This window comes from Lepidochelys olivacea (genome assembly GCF_965140295.1).
Source record: "Lepidochelys olivacea isolate rLepOli2 genome assembly, chromosome: 17".
NCBI lineage: Eukaryota > Metazoa > Chordata > Testudines > Cheloniidae > Lepidochelys > Lepidochelys olivacea.
In genome coordinates this window covers 6542398-6557610 of record NC_140427.1, presented here as the reverse complement: position 1 = coordinate 6557610, position 15213 = coordinate 6542398, and the positions used below count along the sequence as shown (strand labels likewise).

Here is a 15213-nt window from a genome sequence, read left to right as displayed (position 1 = left end):
TCTCACCAACCGAAGTTGGTCCAATAAAAGATATCACCGCACCCAAATTGTCTCTAACTGAATTACTCGCTCATTAAGAATATGTGTGGTAGCAATTTGTCATATTTCAGCTTCAATTGTACTACAAAACTATAAATTATTTGGAAATGGCAAACATTACTAAGCCGTTGGATGCCCTAAACATTGCTTTAATTTTCACTGCATTTTCAGTACTGGAGTAGCAGGGCTATTTTGTCATGAAGAGTGAAGATAAAAATAGAGCTTTTGTGAATGTTTACTGAGCTATGGGAAATCAAAATTTTGGAAACCGCAGTACAAAAAGGATTTTTCTCCAAATGTAATTTATTTATAATAAATCCATACTCCATACATTTTTAGCTTTTAATGTGAGATTCATAAAGTTTTTCACATCCTGTGTTCTAGCTGAATGGACCTTTTTGGTGCTCTGCTATTTGTTTATATACCGCAAGTTGCACTGAGAACTCTGAAATGGGACTTAGAAGCTCTTTTCTCTTAATGGTGAATATGCTGATTATAGCAGATATAGTGCCTTGCCATGTTTTAAGGACACAGAACAGTTTCAGTTATAATCTTCAGTTTTCACATCCACTCAAGTCCCAGAACCATTTTTGGGCCTGACACTTTTGGCAGTTAGGTGTCTAAGTACCTTTGAAATTCAATTGACATTAGGTGCCTGTCATTTTTGTCTCTGAAAACCTACTCCGTGGTCTGTACCCAGAACTTTGTTTTTTAGAAAGTTCGATCAAAATCTTTTAAGCCATTTTTGAGTTTAGGAAAGGGAAAAGAAATACTTACCCCTTCATAAAATATCTAAACCACACTGTTAAATAAAAGACAACAGAAACCATGGCTAAAATTTTGGAACTTGCTTTGGAGAAAGTCCACAATGAGGACTAGCACCTTGGTTGGTTTGAGGGGAAAAATAAACATGTATTATTGGAAAATCGCTAATGGGAATGCACAATGGGTATTTAAGAACGTAATGAAGGCCTGCCTCCTTTTGGACATGACTGGACATTGTCCAGTCCTTTAATCAGTGAAGGCTGAGTTAAGGATAACATGCTGCTAGGATAATTTGGATGAGTGAGATTCACATTGAAAAGCACACAGCATAATCATTTACCAAAGAGACAAATAATTTACCCCAAAAAGGAAAAAAAGTATGCTTCAACATCAGGGATAGAAGTAAGTCATTAGTGGGGGGAGGGGGGGGAGAAATGGTATGTCTAGTCATTTTCGGGTTTCCCTGCAGTTTCACTGTATACTATAATATTTTATACAGTCTACATTGTGATTTTAAAATAACCTGTTTCTGACCCCCATTATGAGCAGTGTCTTGCAGGAGGTGCAGCCCAGGAAAGCATGGGGCTGGGCAGAGGTTGGCTTTAAGCCACCTTTGCATTTTCTGAATTGGAGCAGCTGTGCACTGCAGTGTTCCAGCCACACCTTTTTGTGTCACTGGCCTCCCCACCCCACCGATATACCTCTACACTGGGGGCTGGTGGAGTGAGGACAGTGTAGGGCTGCCGAGAGAATCTCCCTTTACTAGGGAAATTCCTAGTAAAGGGATCCAGCTGTGGTGGTCCAGCTGTGTTTGGGCTCCTTTTTGCTGAAGGAGAGGAGGCAGAAAGGGGCTAGAACACAGACCTGAATTAGAACTATTCTCTGTCTGTCTGAAGATGCTGCTGTCGTAATGTAAACCAATAAAAATTGCCTCCCGCTCAAGAGCAGCAGCTGCAAATGTGGGAAATCACCCGTTTAAATGCCAATATCATTAAGCAGAAGCAACATGCGTTATCATTTTTTTTTTTAAAATTAAATGCAGAACACACAATTAAGATCACAGTGTCAGGAATTCAGAAGTTAAGGTTCTACAGGCTATGTTAATGCAGCTGTGTTGCATACACGTGGTATGCCTGTTTTCGTGGTTGAATATGTAGCTTACTATAGTGTTGTAATAAACGTCCCATAGAATATTCAGGATCTGCAACATGTTCGTGCGGCTGTTGAAACATTAGCTTCTGCGTTTCCTGACTTCTTTGTGAGGCTAACTGTGCCACTTTAACATTGCATTAGTATGGGAGGTTTTTCTGCATTTAGTGAGATGAAAATGCAATGATTGAATTGAGTGGAAGAGAGACAACCAATTTTATTTTAAGCTTTCATAATAAATACTCATTTTACAGGTGCCCATATCTCTGTATGTCAGTTTAAGTCTGGTGTTTAAACTCGCATGGAAAATATATTGTGGGTAATCATGGGAAGATAACTTGAACTTCTATATCTGGTATATACAATTATCAACACTGTGAGAGGTATTCCTACTTCCACCTCTGTTAGCTAAGTAAAGGCACACTTTCAATTTGCAAAGAATTCATGTCTGTAACTTTCCAATGGCATTCCACTCTCCACTGTGCCTACATTTGCAGCCAAGTCAGCTTCATCAAGAGAAGTCCTGCATTATGGAAGGGAAAAAAAAAAAAAAAGAATGAATCCAGGGATGGCTGCAAGTTCACTGTTTTTGGAGTATTTCCTTGTAGCCCAGTCCACTGAACTCATTTGGCTCTTGCACTGAAAATTTGTTCCTTTTGCTAGGTGTGAATGCTGAGGTGCAGATTTTAGATCGTTGGACTTGTACTCTGGTACAAATCAGTTTTGCTTCAGAGCCTTTCTCTTTGAATATTGCACGTGACTGCAGGATCAAAACCTGGCATTCACAATGATGTGCAAGCTTTTTTTTTTTTTTTGTCTTCGTAAAGAATAAATGTGAAATAACTGTTCTTCATTGATTTGTGTGCCATCAGTGCTCCTGCAACTGCCCCTCCAAAAATGCTCAGTTAGTTTAACATTGATGATTACAAAGATGGCCTTATGGATACTTTACTCTCTATAAACAACCTCCTCCCTCCCCCTGAAAAGAGATGAGTACATATAACATCATACATGTGGCATCATCTTTGCGTCCAGTAACTGGTGCCTGCTCAGTCTCTCTTTCCCTTCCACTCCTCATATTGATATATTCACAATCCATTATTCTCCAGAGATGAAGACAGTTATTGCAGCCATTATCTGGCACCACATTTCTATTGATGCTGTACAGCTAGCCCCTTAAGAGGTAATTTTCCAAAGAGTTCAGCCAGTGTACTTCATAGCCCTTAAAAGCCAGGAAGATTTTTGTGTAACCGTGGGGCTAAAATTGTACAATATGTACTGAATACCTTTCTGTCCGGCTAATAGAATAAAAATGGACACTCTGCAATTGATTATTCTAATCTGTGAATTCGTGGGTTGTATTATTTGTTGTAGGTATTCATGTTCAGGAAATGATGTGTTGTTTTCAACCTGCCAGAGACCAGGTCACCTAGGTTTCTTTTGTGAATTTGGTAGAATTTCTCTTCCCTGATGGGCAAATGGGGAGCAGCCTCTTTGCTACAAAACAGGACTGTTAGATGTCTCATGAAAGAATTAAACATTTAAAGTACTTTTTGGAAGAGAGTGACTCTCGTGCATTTCTTGCATTCCTTTCACTTCTGAATCAAAATTGGTAGAGATTGCTACTTCTGATTGTCTGATCTGGTGCAATGGTATAGTGTATGGTATGAATCCAGATTGCAACAAACCACCTTATAATTTCCTTCTTTAGAATGCTCTACTCTTATTCAGTTTTCTTTGACTATCGAGAAATGCTGCCGCCATATAACTTGTTGACACATTGCTTAAGCATTGGTATGTGGACTCAAGAAACAGTTTAAACCTGAGCATTATTAAAAGTCTTTTTGTTGGTTGGCTACCTGTACTTATGGCAGCAGGAATACTTTGTTCTAGGTTAAGAGATCTGAGTTTCAAGTGAGCAGAAAGGTCTATGTTCAAAATTCATTTCTTGAGCATTAAAGAGCATATACTTTGCCTGGGACAAGTCCACTGGAGTAGTCGTAGTTCTGCTATTTTCTCACATCTCTGAACAAATGTTCAAGATAGATTTGTCTCAACTGTGACTGCTTTACATGAGAAATGCTAAAAAGCAATAGGGTGATTAAAGCTGGAGGGTCGTTTAAAAGGGATCTTATGCTGCATCTGGGAATCTGAGCTATCCTACCACCAAGATAATTATTCTACTCTTTTTAGAAGGCCTAGAAGACATACTGCAAGAATTATAGCGTCTTAATCTTCCATCAGTGTTGGTCCGTTTATAGGATAGTACAGTGAAGTATAGATACAGTTGGGAAAAGATTTGCATAAAGACAAAAGGACAATTTGTAAATCCAGGTTTATCAGCTAAACTGACTGTTCTTTGCAAATTTAAAAGTAATGTATAAAAGGTGAGGTGCTGTCTGTAATGTAGAAAATACCAGGTGCTGTTATACTGCTATCCCAAGCATTGGAATACAAAATATGAAACCTAAAAACAATAGCATCTTACTCACAGTGGCATGCTCGTGAACTGCAACCAACAAAATTAAATTATACATCCCCTCAAATTGGCGGGGGGGAGGGGCGGGAAGGCATAACAAAGCTTTACATCCACTATAGTGTTCTGAAGGCTGCCAAATATGTGCTCTGGTGAAGTAGCATGTATAACAAATGTTAAAGGCCAGGGTCCTCTATGGTGAAATCTCTTGACACTTGTCTTGGAGAGCTCGACTCAAAGGACCAACAGCAAAATAATCTTAACAGCTGTGATGGAATTCAAGGGAAGAGGAGGTCTCTATGTGAGTTGGGTAGTTCAAAATGACGACAATTCTGATCCTCCAGTGAGCTTGGCATGGGTGGACTCTGCACCCATGCAGGTTCAGGGGTCTGTCTACACGAAGGTCATTGTAGTATTGGCAAAAACAGTGAGGAGTCCTTGTGGCACCTTAGACTTAGAAATTTATTTGGGCATAAGCTTTTGTGGGCTAAAACCCACTTCATCAGATTTCATAGGCTAAAACCCATGCATCTGATGAAGTGGGTTTTAGCCTATGGAAGCTTATGCCCAAATAAATTTGTTAGTCTCCAAGGTGCCACAAGGACTCCTCGTCGTTTTGTCTGATACAGACTTACATGGCTACCGCTCTGAAGTTGCAGTGTTGGTGTATGTGTGAAAATAACACACACTTGAGTATCTTATGCTAGAATGGGAAAGAAGAGGGCATAACTAGCAGTAGTGGATGTACTTCTTCATCTTCTTTCTGGGCTTATGTTTTGATAGTGATAGTTTAAAAAAGAAAAAAGAACGCTGTAGATCTGAGCATGGTTTCACAGTGAGGGGTGTCCTGCCTGCTTGCTCTTTTGCTTGATTGTATGGGTAATATTTAAACAGAAGGAAGTGTAAGAACAATAGATGATCTCAGTAAAGTATGTGACAGTATGAAAGTAATAACCTTTATGTAGGGCCTTTCATCTAGAAGGATCCCAAAGGAATTTATAAACAATATTGCTTTATAAAAAATATAAACAAATAGATTTGGTTTGCCTCATGATGCTAAAAAAACCCCCCCTAAACAAACAAGAAATATTAGACAAAACAACTTATATGATTTGTTTTCTTTGGAATAAACAATGCTCCTGCAACAACAGGATCACTATCTATTATTTACTTTCTCTCCCCTTTCTGCGCTCTCTGAAACAAGCTGTTGTCTATTGGCTCAGTCTCTTGTCATTTAGCCTTTTTATCTGGCCAGTTTAGGTTGCACAGTTCTTTAAGAAAGGAATCTTGTAATTTTATATGATTTTGAAGTGCTACATATGCTATAGGATTCCAGAAAAATTAATACATTGATATAAATAATATAGACTATATAAAGATGCTTAAATAACTGAAATGAGGCCACTTCCAGAGTGGATTATTGTAGTTAGCTATTTAATAGTGCACAACAATGCTACTTAACAGCTCTTGGTGTTGGAAAAGGAGCATACCTTGTATAATTGCTACAAGACAAATATTTTCAGGTAATAGAATTATTCATTTTGGAATTTGGCCAGGAAATCCGGTTAAAAAACCCTGTTCTTGAGAAAGTGCCCAGAAATCTTTAATGCCCCCAAGAACCAGAATACCTACATGCAGAAACCTGTATTCCTGGCAGAAGAGTGCTCTCTAGCAACAGGCAGGGGCACTTGTTCAAAATGGATACAAAGGGATGTTCACCACTTCCTAAATCATAAGCAAATTTTCTGTAGCGTGTAAATAATCCTTGGAGGTCTCCTGTGCACGTACTGACCAGTCTTGACCCTGGTTATCTTATCAGCTCTGACTTGATCTCAACCCAATGTCATATGGCAGTGTCAAGTCCAAACAAATGCAGTTTAATTCACAGTTTGGGATTAGAGACTGACTGATGCTGTATAGGGAACCTTTCTAGTAGTACTAGTCATACTCCTGTGTTGTTTAAAGACTAAGACAAAGATAGCCTGAAATGAAATTGTTCAACGCCAGTATGAAATGCTCACTCTTATGAGGATATAAAGTGTGGAACATCCATTAAAAGGAGGAAGAATGTCTATTATCATTATTTGAGGAGAATCCTTTCTATTAAGAACAAAGGAGGGGGGAGGAAGAAGAGGGAAGGGGGAAGTTAGAGAGAACCTGGGAAAGGAAGGCAGTAAACATTATGAGTAAGAGGAGATTTTTATAGTATGGTCACATAAAAAGGATTGGCGAGGGCAACTTACTGATTAGGCTTTCACTGGAAACCAGAAACCAGGGCTAGATGGTGGAGACAAAAGACAAAGACTGATAGATGTCAATTCTAGACATTTTTAAAGACTATAAAATGGATGTAGATATAGAGTCCCGAGAGTATCCCATAAAAGAAAGAACATACTCAGGGTGTCTTGAGATAACCCTGTGGGCTCAGTTTGAAGGAAGACTGTGATGTTGACATGCACAATTCCGTTCTTTTCCTCTTAAAGTTTTATTCTGTTACACATAAATCTGAAACCGTTTTAACAGCGTATCCGCTTACTTTGCATGTAGAAAGGAGACAGAAGGGCACGTACCCTTTCTCTGTACGTGGAGCCATACTTAATGGTCAAAGTGCCATTTGTACTTTTTATATAAAAATAAGTGGCTGTGGCCATTAGAAATACCCGATCTTCTCAAGACAAATAAACTTGAGTTCCAATTTATGTTTAACTCCAAAGGCTGCTGTGAGAGAGCTCTATTCAGCACTCTTGACTCAGTGATTTTAGAAAGAGTTTGGTATGAGTAAGAAGTTGCTGAAGAGGAAGCAAAATAAGCTATTACAGGCTTAATTACAAGAAGCCCTTGACTGATTGGCACTGGAATATTGCCCCGCCAAATATATACAAGAATTTTTCCATGCAGTGATGTCCCTCTTATTACCAAGGTGGGCGTGCTCAAAAGGAGTTAGGCTCCTAACTCCTGTTGATTTCAGGAGACGAGGCGGGTGGGGTGATATCTTTTATTGGACCAGCTTGTGTTGGTGAGAGAGACACTCCTTCTTCTCCCTCTATCCCCTTTTCCCACTACCTGTTAGGGAAAAGTCCTGGAACTTAACAGAAAATTATCTCTGCTGTTCTAAGAAAGTATGAATGACCATACTGGGTCAGACTAATGGTCCATCTAGTTTGCTTCCCTGTCTTCTGACAGTAGCTGGCTCCAGGTGCTTCAGAGGGAATAAACAAAACAACATTTATCGAGTGATTCATCCACTGTTGTCCAGTCCCAGCCTCTGGCGATCAAAGGTTTAAGGACATCCAGAGGATGGGGTTGTGTCCCTGACCATTTTGGTTAATAGCCACTGATGGACCTATCCTCCATGAACTTATCTAATTCTTTATTGAACCCAGTTACACTTTTGGCCTTCACAACATCCCTGGCAATGAGTTCCACGGGTTGATTGTGCGTTATGTGAAGAAGTACTTTTTTTATGACAGGTTTCAGAGTAACAGCCGTGTTAGTCTGTATTCGCAAAAAGAAAAGGAGTACTTGTGGCACCTTAGAGACTAACCAATTTATTAGAGCATAAGCTTTCGTGAGCTACAGCTCACTTCATCAGATGCATATCGTGGAAACTGCTGCAGACTTTATATATACACAGAGAATATGAACCAATACCTCCTCGCACCCCACTGTCCTGCTGGTAAAAGCTTATCTAAAGTGATCATCAGGTGGGCCATTTCCAGCACAAATCCAGGTTTTCTCACCCTCCACCCCCCCGACACAAATTCACTCTCCTGCTGGTGATAGCCCATCCAAGTGACAACTCTTTACACAATGTGCATGACAATCAAGTTGGGCTATTTCCTGCTATCACCAGCAGGAGAGTGAATTTGTGTGGGGGGGTGGAGGGTGAGAAAACCTGGATTTGTGCTGGAAATGGCCCACCTGATGATCACTTTAGATAAGCTTTTACCAGCAGGACAGTGGGGTGCGAGGAGGTATTGGTTCATATTCTCTGTGTATATATAAAGTCTGCAGCAGTTTCCACGATATGCATCTGATGAAGTGAGCTGTAGCTCACGAAAGCTTATGCTCTAATAAATTGGTTAGTCTCTAAGGTGCCACAAGTACTCCTTTTCTTTTTACTTTTTTTATGTTTGTTTTAAACCCTCTGCCTATTAATTTAACTCTGGTTCTTGCATTATGTGAAGGGGTAAATAAAACTTCTTTATTTGCTTTTTCCACAGCATTTATGATTTTAGAATAATAGAAATGTAGGACTGGAGGGGACCGCAGTAGATCATCTAGTCCAGTCCCGTGCACTTCTTATAGACCACTTTTTATAGACCTCTATCATATCCCCACTTAGCCATCTTTTTTCTAAGCTGAAAAGTCCCAGTCTTTTTAATCTCTCTTCATATGGAAGCTGTTGCATACCTCTAGTCGTTTTTGTTGCTCTTCTCTGTATTTTTACCGATTCTAATATATCTCTCTCTCCAGATGGGGAGCTAGAACTGCACACAGTATTCAAGGTGTGGAGCTTGCCATAGATTTATATAGTGGCATGATGATATTTTCCATCTTTTTATCTATCCCTTTCCTAATGGTAACTACCATGCAGTTAGCTTTTTAAACTGCTGCTGCATATTCTGTAGGATGACTCAAGCATTAAGGGTAAATCTGGAAAGCCCGATTGGTTTAATTCCTATATTGTATGTGACTTACTTCAGAATGGCCCTGTTTCCCCACCCACTGATTGTTTGTTTAAAAGCTGAATGGGTGGAGAGGTAGGTTTTGCTCTTTCTCCTCTGACCACCCTCCCTCTATTCATGGTACTGTTACTGGAGCTAGAAGAGGACCTTTTAAAATACATTTTAAGTAAAGGGGAAAGTTCCTTCTGGGAATGGAGGAGCTTAGCTTTCTTCAGGAGCCGAAAACAACAGGGTGATGGAGTGGGAGTTTGTGGGTTGCCATCATGAGAAGAAGAGGTGACCACATTTATTGTGCGCATATGGATATGAAACTGTGAATGCCAGTAGTCCTATAAGAGTTCAGGGTTTTGTATAGCACAGGACTATTGAGAAATAATACAACTCATACCCCTTTCCTTCTCATCACTCAATGTGCAGGGATTTCATAATTGCTTAGAGGTTTACAGAACTGTGTTGGTTTAATCAGCATTCTTGTACTATGGCTGAGATCATTCCATTTCCAGTAAAATCAAATGTACAAATTCAGTGTAACAGTAAGAAGACTAAAACCAGCTTTGAGTTAAATTATTACTGTGTGCTTATTTTGAACTTATATTTTAAAATAATGCAGTTCAGTAATAAAAACAACAACAACTTTGCATGTATATAGCCCTTTTTGCTGAAGACCTTTACAAGCATTAATGAATTTGGCCTTTGTTACCATTGTGAGGTAGGTTAGTATTATTTCCATTTTACCGAAGGGAAGAATGAGGCATGGAGAGATTAGGTGATTTGCCCAGGTTAGCACAGGAAAGCTGCAGCACAGCTGAGAATAGAGCCCTACTCCTAAATGGAGATTTTTAAAATCTCAGTTAGAATCTTTTGCCTTAACCACAAACTGCAAACTCCTTTCTTTTCTGTGTGTATTAATTTATGTAGAGAGAGAGAGTAATTTGTGTATTTTAGAAATATTTAAATTAGCCTCTATGTGCTCACCTTTTATATTGGGTGTGTGTGTGTGTGTTCAACTTCTCAGTAAAGCCTGTTATAAGATGTAGTGTTGCTAAGTACTTGTATGATTTGCTGTACTTTTGGAAGGGCTTTCCCTTAGTGATCTTCTCTTGAATGACCTCTTGATACCTTCATTGAAACTTGGAAACGTTGGTCTTCTTGACAGTTAGCACGGCTTTCTCATTATGTTCATTTTCATTGTAAACATGAAAGAACTGCTGTCGTTATTGCTTAGAATAGATTTTTCTTCAGTTGTTTTGAAGTTTAGTAGAAGTAGAAGTTAATCTTTAAGAGAGTCGTGCTTAGAATGATTGGATAGCAAAGCCTGACAGGTCACGCTGTTTGTCTTTACATTTGCCGAGTAGATGATGATCTGCTGACTCCAGCTGTAAGTGTTTTTTTGGATAGCAGAAAAACAATTGGCTTTTCTCCCCATAAAATATAACCCTTTGTTTATTCTTGTGGGGCAGGAAGATTCCAAAACACATGGAGTCACAAAGGAAAGAAGTGAAGAGTATTGCTTTCTTTTTTTTACACTCTTTTTTTCTTAATTGAGAGAAGAGAGTTTAATACTGAGTTGAATTGCTGACTTCAATGGAGGTCATTATTGGAACTGACTAATTTGCAAGTAGAAATGTATTAAGTTGACCAAATCTAATTCACATAGTGTACTGCCTGTAACATAAAGTTACAGTTGTTAAAAACACCTGCTACTAGAGATACTCTAAATTTTCTGGTTTCAGAGTAGCAGCCGTGTTAGTCTGTATTCGCAAAAAGAAAGGAGGACTTGTGGCACCTTAGAGACTAACCAATTTACTTGAGCATAAGCTTTCGTGAGATACAGCTCACTTCATCGGAGTGAATGCATCCGATGAAGTGAGCTGTAGCTCACGAAAGCTTATGCTCAAATAAATTGGTTAGTCTCTAAGGTGCCACAAGTACTTCTTTTCTTTTTTCTAAATTTTCTGTATAGACTCATTTCAACCAAAGGAATGTGGCTTTTTGTGTTTCCTTACTGTCTTCAGTTCACTCAAATGATCAGTAATCGCTTTTTTTTTTCTTCTCAAAAGAGAATTTGTCTTTTTAAATTGCTTACTTTTTGCCAGGTTTATACATTTTTTGCTATCAGTTGATATTAGTTTTGTTATCAGGTTAATATTGGTTTGTTCTTTGGTATCTACCCCACAGTAGTTCTGGGGTTTGGGAAGCACAGATGGCCGATTACAAAACACCGTAAAGATGTATGAGACAAATTTTAACACTTAACATCTTTTTGTGGATATCTGTATGAGGGATAGGAGGAGGATTCCAAGGACTTGCACAACTTTACTGAACCAGATAGCAATTGTACAAGCTGAAGCTGAGGTCAGCATTAAGTCCTTCCTGGTTTATAATAATAATGTCATCGGAAGAACACATTTGTATTTACAACCTTAAGAAGGATTTTTGCCTTCTTTCATTAAGAGGCTCTGGCTGCCCACATTTTATGCACTTTCAGAGTGCAGTAACAATTGTGGCATCTTACTCTCTGCTTTCATTTTCCTTCCTGAGATCAAGAAGGTGAAAAGGCATCTTACAAAATGCTCACTTGGTTTTGCTTTCCTGTCTTGAGATGGGTTTAGTGGGATGAATTGCTGCTATTTCTGTTACCATGGCTTCATGACTTTTGAAATGGCTTATTACGATTTTTTGAATTTTATAGTACTCCCACCTCTACTCTGAAAAATAGATACTGGGCATGATTTAACTCATGCAGCATGACTAGTCTAATATCCACTTCTACATGTGTCCAGAAAGAATGATCTTCAAATACATATTTCAGTCTCTCTCATAAATATATACATGTATGTAAGTCAGATTTTAAAATCTCGCATTTTGTACATTAAAATAAGTTTAATCAGTTGTTTTAAATCTCCTTCAGCACTGCACAGTCTAGAAAATAATGGCATAGGAAAATGTTTTGCCTTTGTCCTCACTAAAAGTTCTGGCCAAGTGGCTGTTCAAGAAGCAAATGATTACAGCTAGTATGAAAAGGATGGTTTACTAGGATTATTCTTATCTGTAGTTCCCATCAACTTTAGACAAGGAATAGATTTACTTGTTCTTATTGTAGTTAACTGATCAGTATACAAGAATTTGACCCATGAAATAAATGGGTTAAATAGAAGTGTAGCTATATTTAGCTTCCTCTTTGTATGTCACTTCTCCACTGCTATATTCTGCAAGTCCTTCCATTCCCTTTTGTTGCTAAATGTGTGTACTATTCTAAAATGCTGTTTGACTGACCCCAGTCTACCCTTTATGATTTGGATTAACCAAAACTCCAGTAAATGACAGAGGCAAATCTAAACATTTTAAATGCATTGTTTTGTTTACCTTTTATCTTGGTCAACCAATAAGAGAGAAATACTCTAAATTGATATAGTGTAAATGATCTTCAGAAAGATAATAGAGAAAAATATGGATGATTAATCCTTTGATAAGATCCATGCTTTATACACTGCCTATGATATTTCTTCTTAAAATTATGTGTAGCTTTTGTATTTTGTACCCCCCTCCCAAAATAGTTAACATGGATAATGTTCCCTTAGCCAACCATGCCAACATTTAGATGCTGTTTTAGGTAGTACTGACCTCAATCCAGCAAATAGGGCTATTCACATGGTTAAAGGTACTTTACTGGCTCAGGACCTTATTGCACTAGCCGTTTACATTTAGTCACCCAGAATCAAATCATGCATCAGGCCCCAATTCTGCAAATAACTGTGGTGGAATTACTTATATCTATATGAAATTCCATTGATGTTAGTGGCACAATGCATTGGGGTTTGGATCTGCACAGGCATATCTATTTGCAGGATTGGAGCCCTAAATGATAAGGAAAAATGTTACATATTATTTGTGATGTTGTAGTACCTATAGGCCCCGGTTGGGATTGGACTTCATAGTATTATGTGTTCGGCATCTATATAGAAAGAGACAGTCCCTGCCCCGAAGAACTTACAATCTCAAATGACCAAAAAAGACCCAGGGAAGAACAGGCCACAGTATACAGCAAACTGGTCAGAGTGCAATAGTAAGAGCGCAGCCTTTAGTTCCAGATTTTTTTTCCTTTATGCTTTTTCATTTAGGTTTTACTCTTTTCTATTTCTTCTGTCAAATTGTTCTAAAACTTGTCCTTATAATATTTTTTATTTTAATCCTGCTTTTGTTTATAGTTAACGCTAGCATTTTCTATATTTTGTTAACTTTTGACTCTTTCTGTTGGTTACATTTAGCACCCCATCTAGTTTGTTAATTGTAAACGTTGGCAACTTTAAAATATATATATATATATATATATATATATATATATTTAACCCTCACCTTTTCAAAAATTCAAGGGGAGCTTTAACTTGAGTTGCTTTTTAACACTGTTATTTTCTGTGCTGTATTGTTTTTAACTTTTAATCTTAGCCTTATGCATATCTATTTTAAAATTTTAAGACTTTGTGTATCTGCAAATGCACCTATTTTCCTTGATAACACAGACCATGAATAACAGGTTAGACCAAGTGTGGTCTAAGTATATTTGATCCTACCTCAGTGCAGGGGCTGGACTAGATGACCTCTCGAGTCCCTCCCAGCCTTATATATCTATGATTCTATAAGCGATGGAAAGTTTTTAGTATGAAGCTAACTGGAGTTCTGATGCTGAGCTTGAGTCAGTGAAGGGGATAACGAACAAACAGTTTTGCAGGAAGAAAGCACAGTTTTGTAAACACACCCCAAAGCAAGCACGCAGTTTGTCATGATAGGCAGTCTGCTTAAAAGAGACTCAGTACTGGGATAGAAGAAATGTTGCAAGCCAAGACTAAAATGCGTTGATAAAGCTGGGCAAGGAAAGCTTACACACCCCCTCTTCTGTACTGTTCATGATTGGGGTCAATGCTGTTAAAACTCTCCCTTTTATGAATACTTACATATGGGCTTAATTTAATACATTGTGAGTAGTCCCAATGACTTAATGGAACTACCTGTGGGGTGAAATTGCAAGTTGACGTCAATGGGAGTTTTGCCATTGATTTTAATGGGGTGAGGATTTCACTCAAAGTGGGTAAAGTTAAGTACGCACATAAGTCTTTGTGAGAGGTGACCTGTAAACACAAATACTTCTATTAAAAACAAACAAAACCCACCCACAGACACCTAACATGATTTTGACCTTATTGCAGTTAGTGATCACCAGCAGGCATTCAGTAAAGTGAACTTAATCATCGTGTAAATATATAGAATTGCTTGGGTCACAATGTGGAGAAATCCACTTTTCAAAGTAGTGAAAACCCCAGTAACTTAAATTAAAAGTTAATATCTCATGCAGTTTTGAGTGATGGGTTTCTTAAAGTTGTAAAATCTATTCTCCACTCCCAGCCTTTTAAAAAAGAAACTCAAACATAAGGAAAAATTAGCATTTACCATTAATTAACTAACTGTTAATAACATGGCTCATCTAGCCACAATCTTATCTTCAGCTACAAAAATGTAAGCATTTGCTGAGTGATATTAGCAATTGAAAGCTCTTTGTTTAGGCTTTTTGTTTTCTTGGCAATAAGTAAAATTCTTTGTAAGAAGTCATTAAGATATTTCTCAGTGCTGCCTTTTGAAAATTTTCAGGCTGCTATCCTTGTCCGGGGCCAAACATGAATCCCATTGCTCTTGGGAGTCGTTGGCTTGCTTATGCAGAAAATAAGGTAAGGAATAGCTTAAATTTTAAATATTTTCTGTAGTAGAGAAGCCAGAATGATTTTACTTAAACCACAGGAACAGACTTGTTTAAAAAAAAGAAAAAAAAGGCTGTAGCCTTTAAAAGGACATTGACAAATGATGGTTGGCCAAAAATTACACCTACCAGCTGTGTTTTGTTTGCAGTTATATCATCCTTCTACTCTATGCACCATATTCAACTGTGTGAGCTTACAGGGCCTGGATATACAAGAATAGTACAGGCAGAAAAAGAAGAGTTTTCAATCCATAATTGCATCATATAGCTTGCTCAGCAATTAACACCTTAAAAATTGTGTTCAGTTCTTTAAACAATAACTCGCAACACCTCTGTAAGACAGATGT

At 38.1% G+C, this 15213-nt stretch overlaps 1 protein-coding gene across 15 annotated transcripts in view; it reads left to right on the top strand.

The window, feature by feature from the left end:
- BCAS3 (BCAS3 microtubule associated cell migration factor) overlaps positions 1-15213 on the top strand; it is a 502746-nt gene that overhangs the window by 84371 nt on the left and 403162 nt on the right. For all 15 annotated transcript variants that reach the window (XR_014714393.1, XR_014714394.1, XM_084650993.1 and 12 more), the window contains one exon: positions 14761-14837. Coding sequence is in view for 13 of the 15 variants with exons in the window: in XM_084650993.1 (XP_084507119.1) it covers positions 14761-14837 (77 nt within the window). In the remaining 2 variants the exon portion in view is untranslated. The remainder of the gene's footprint in view (positions 1-14760; positions 14838-15213) is intronic.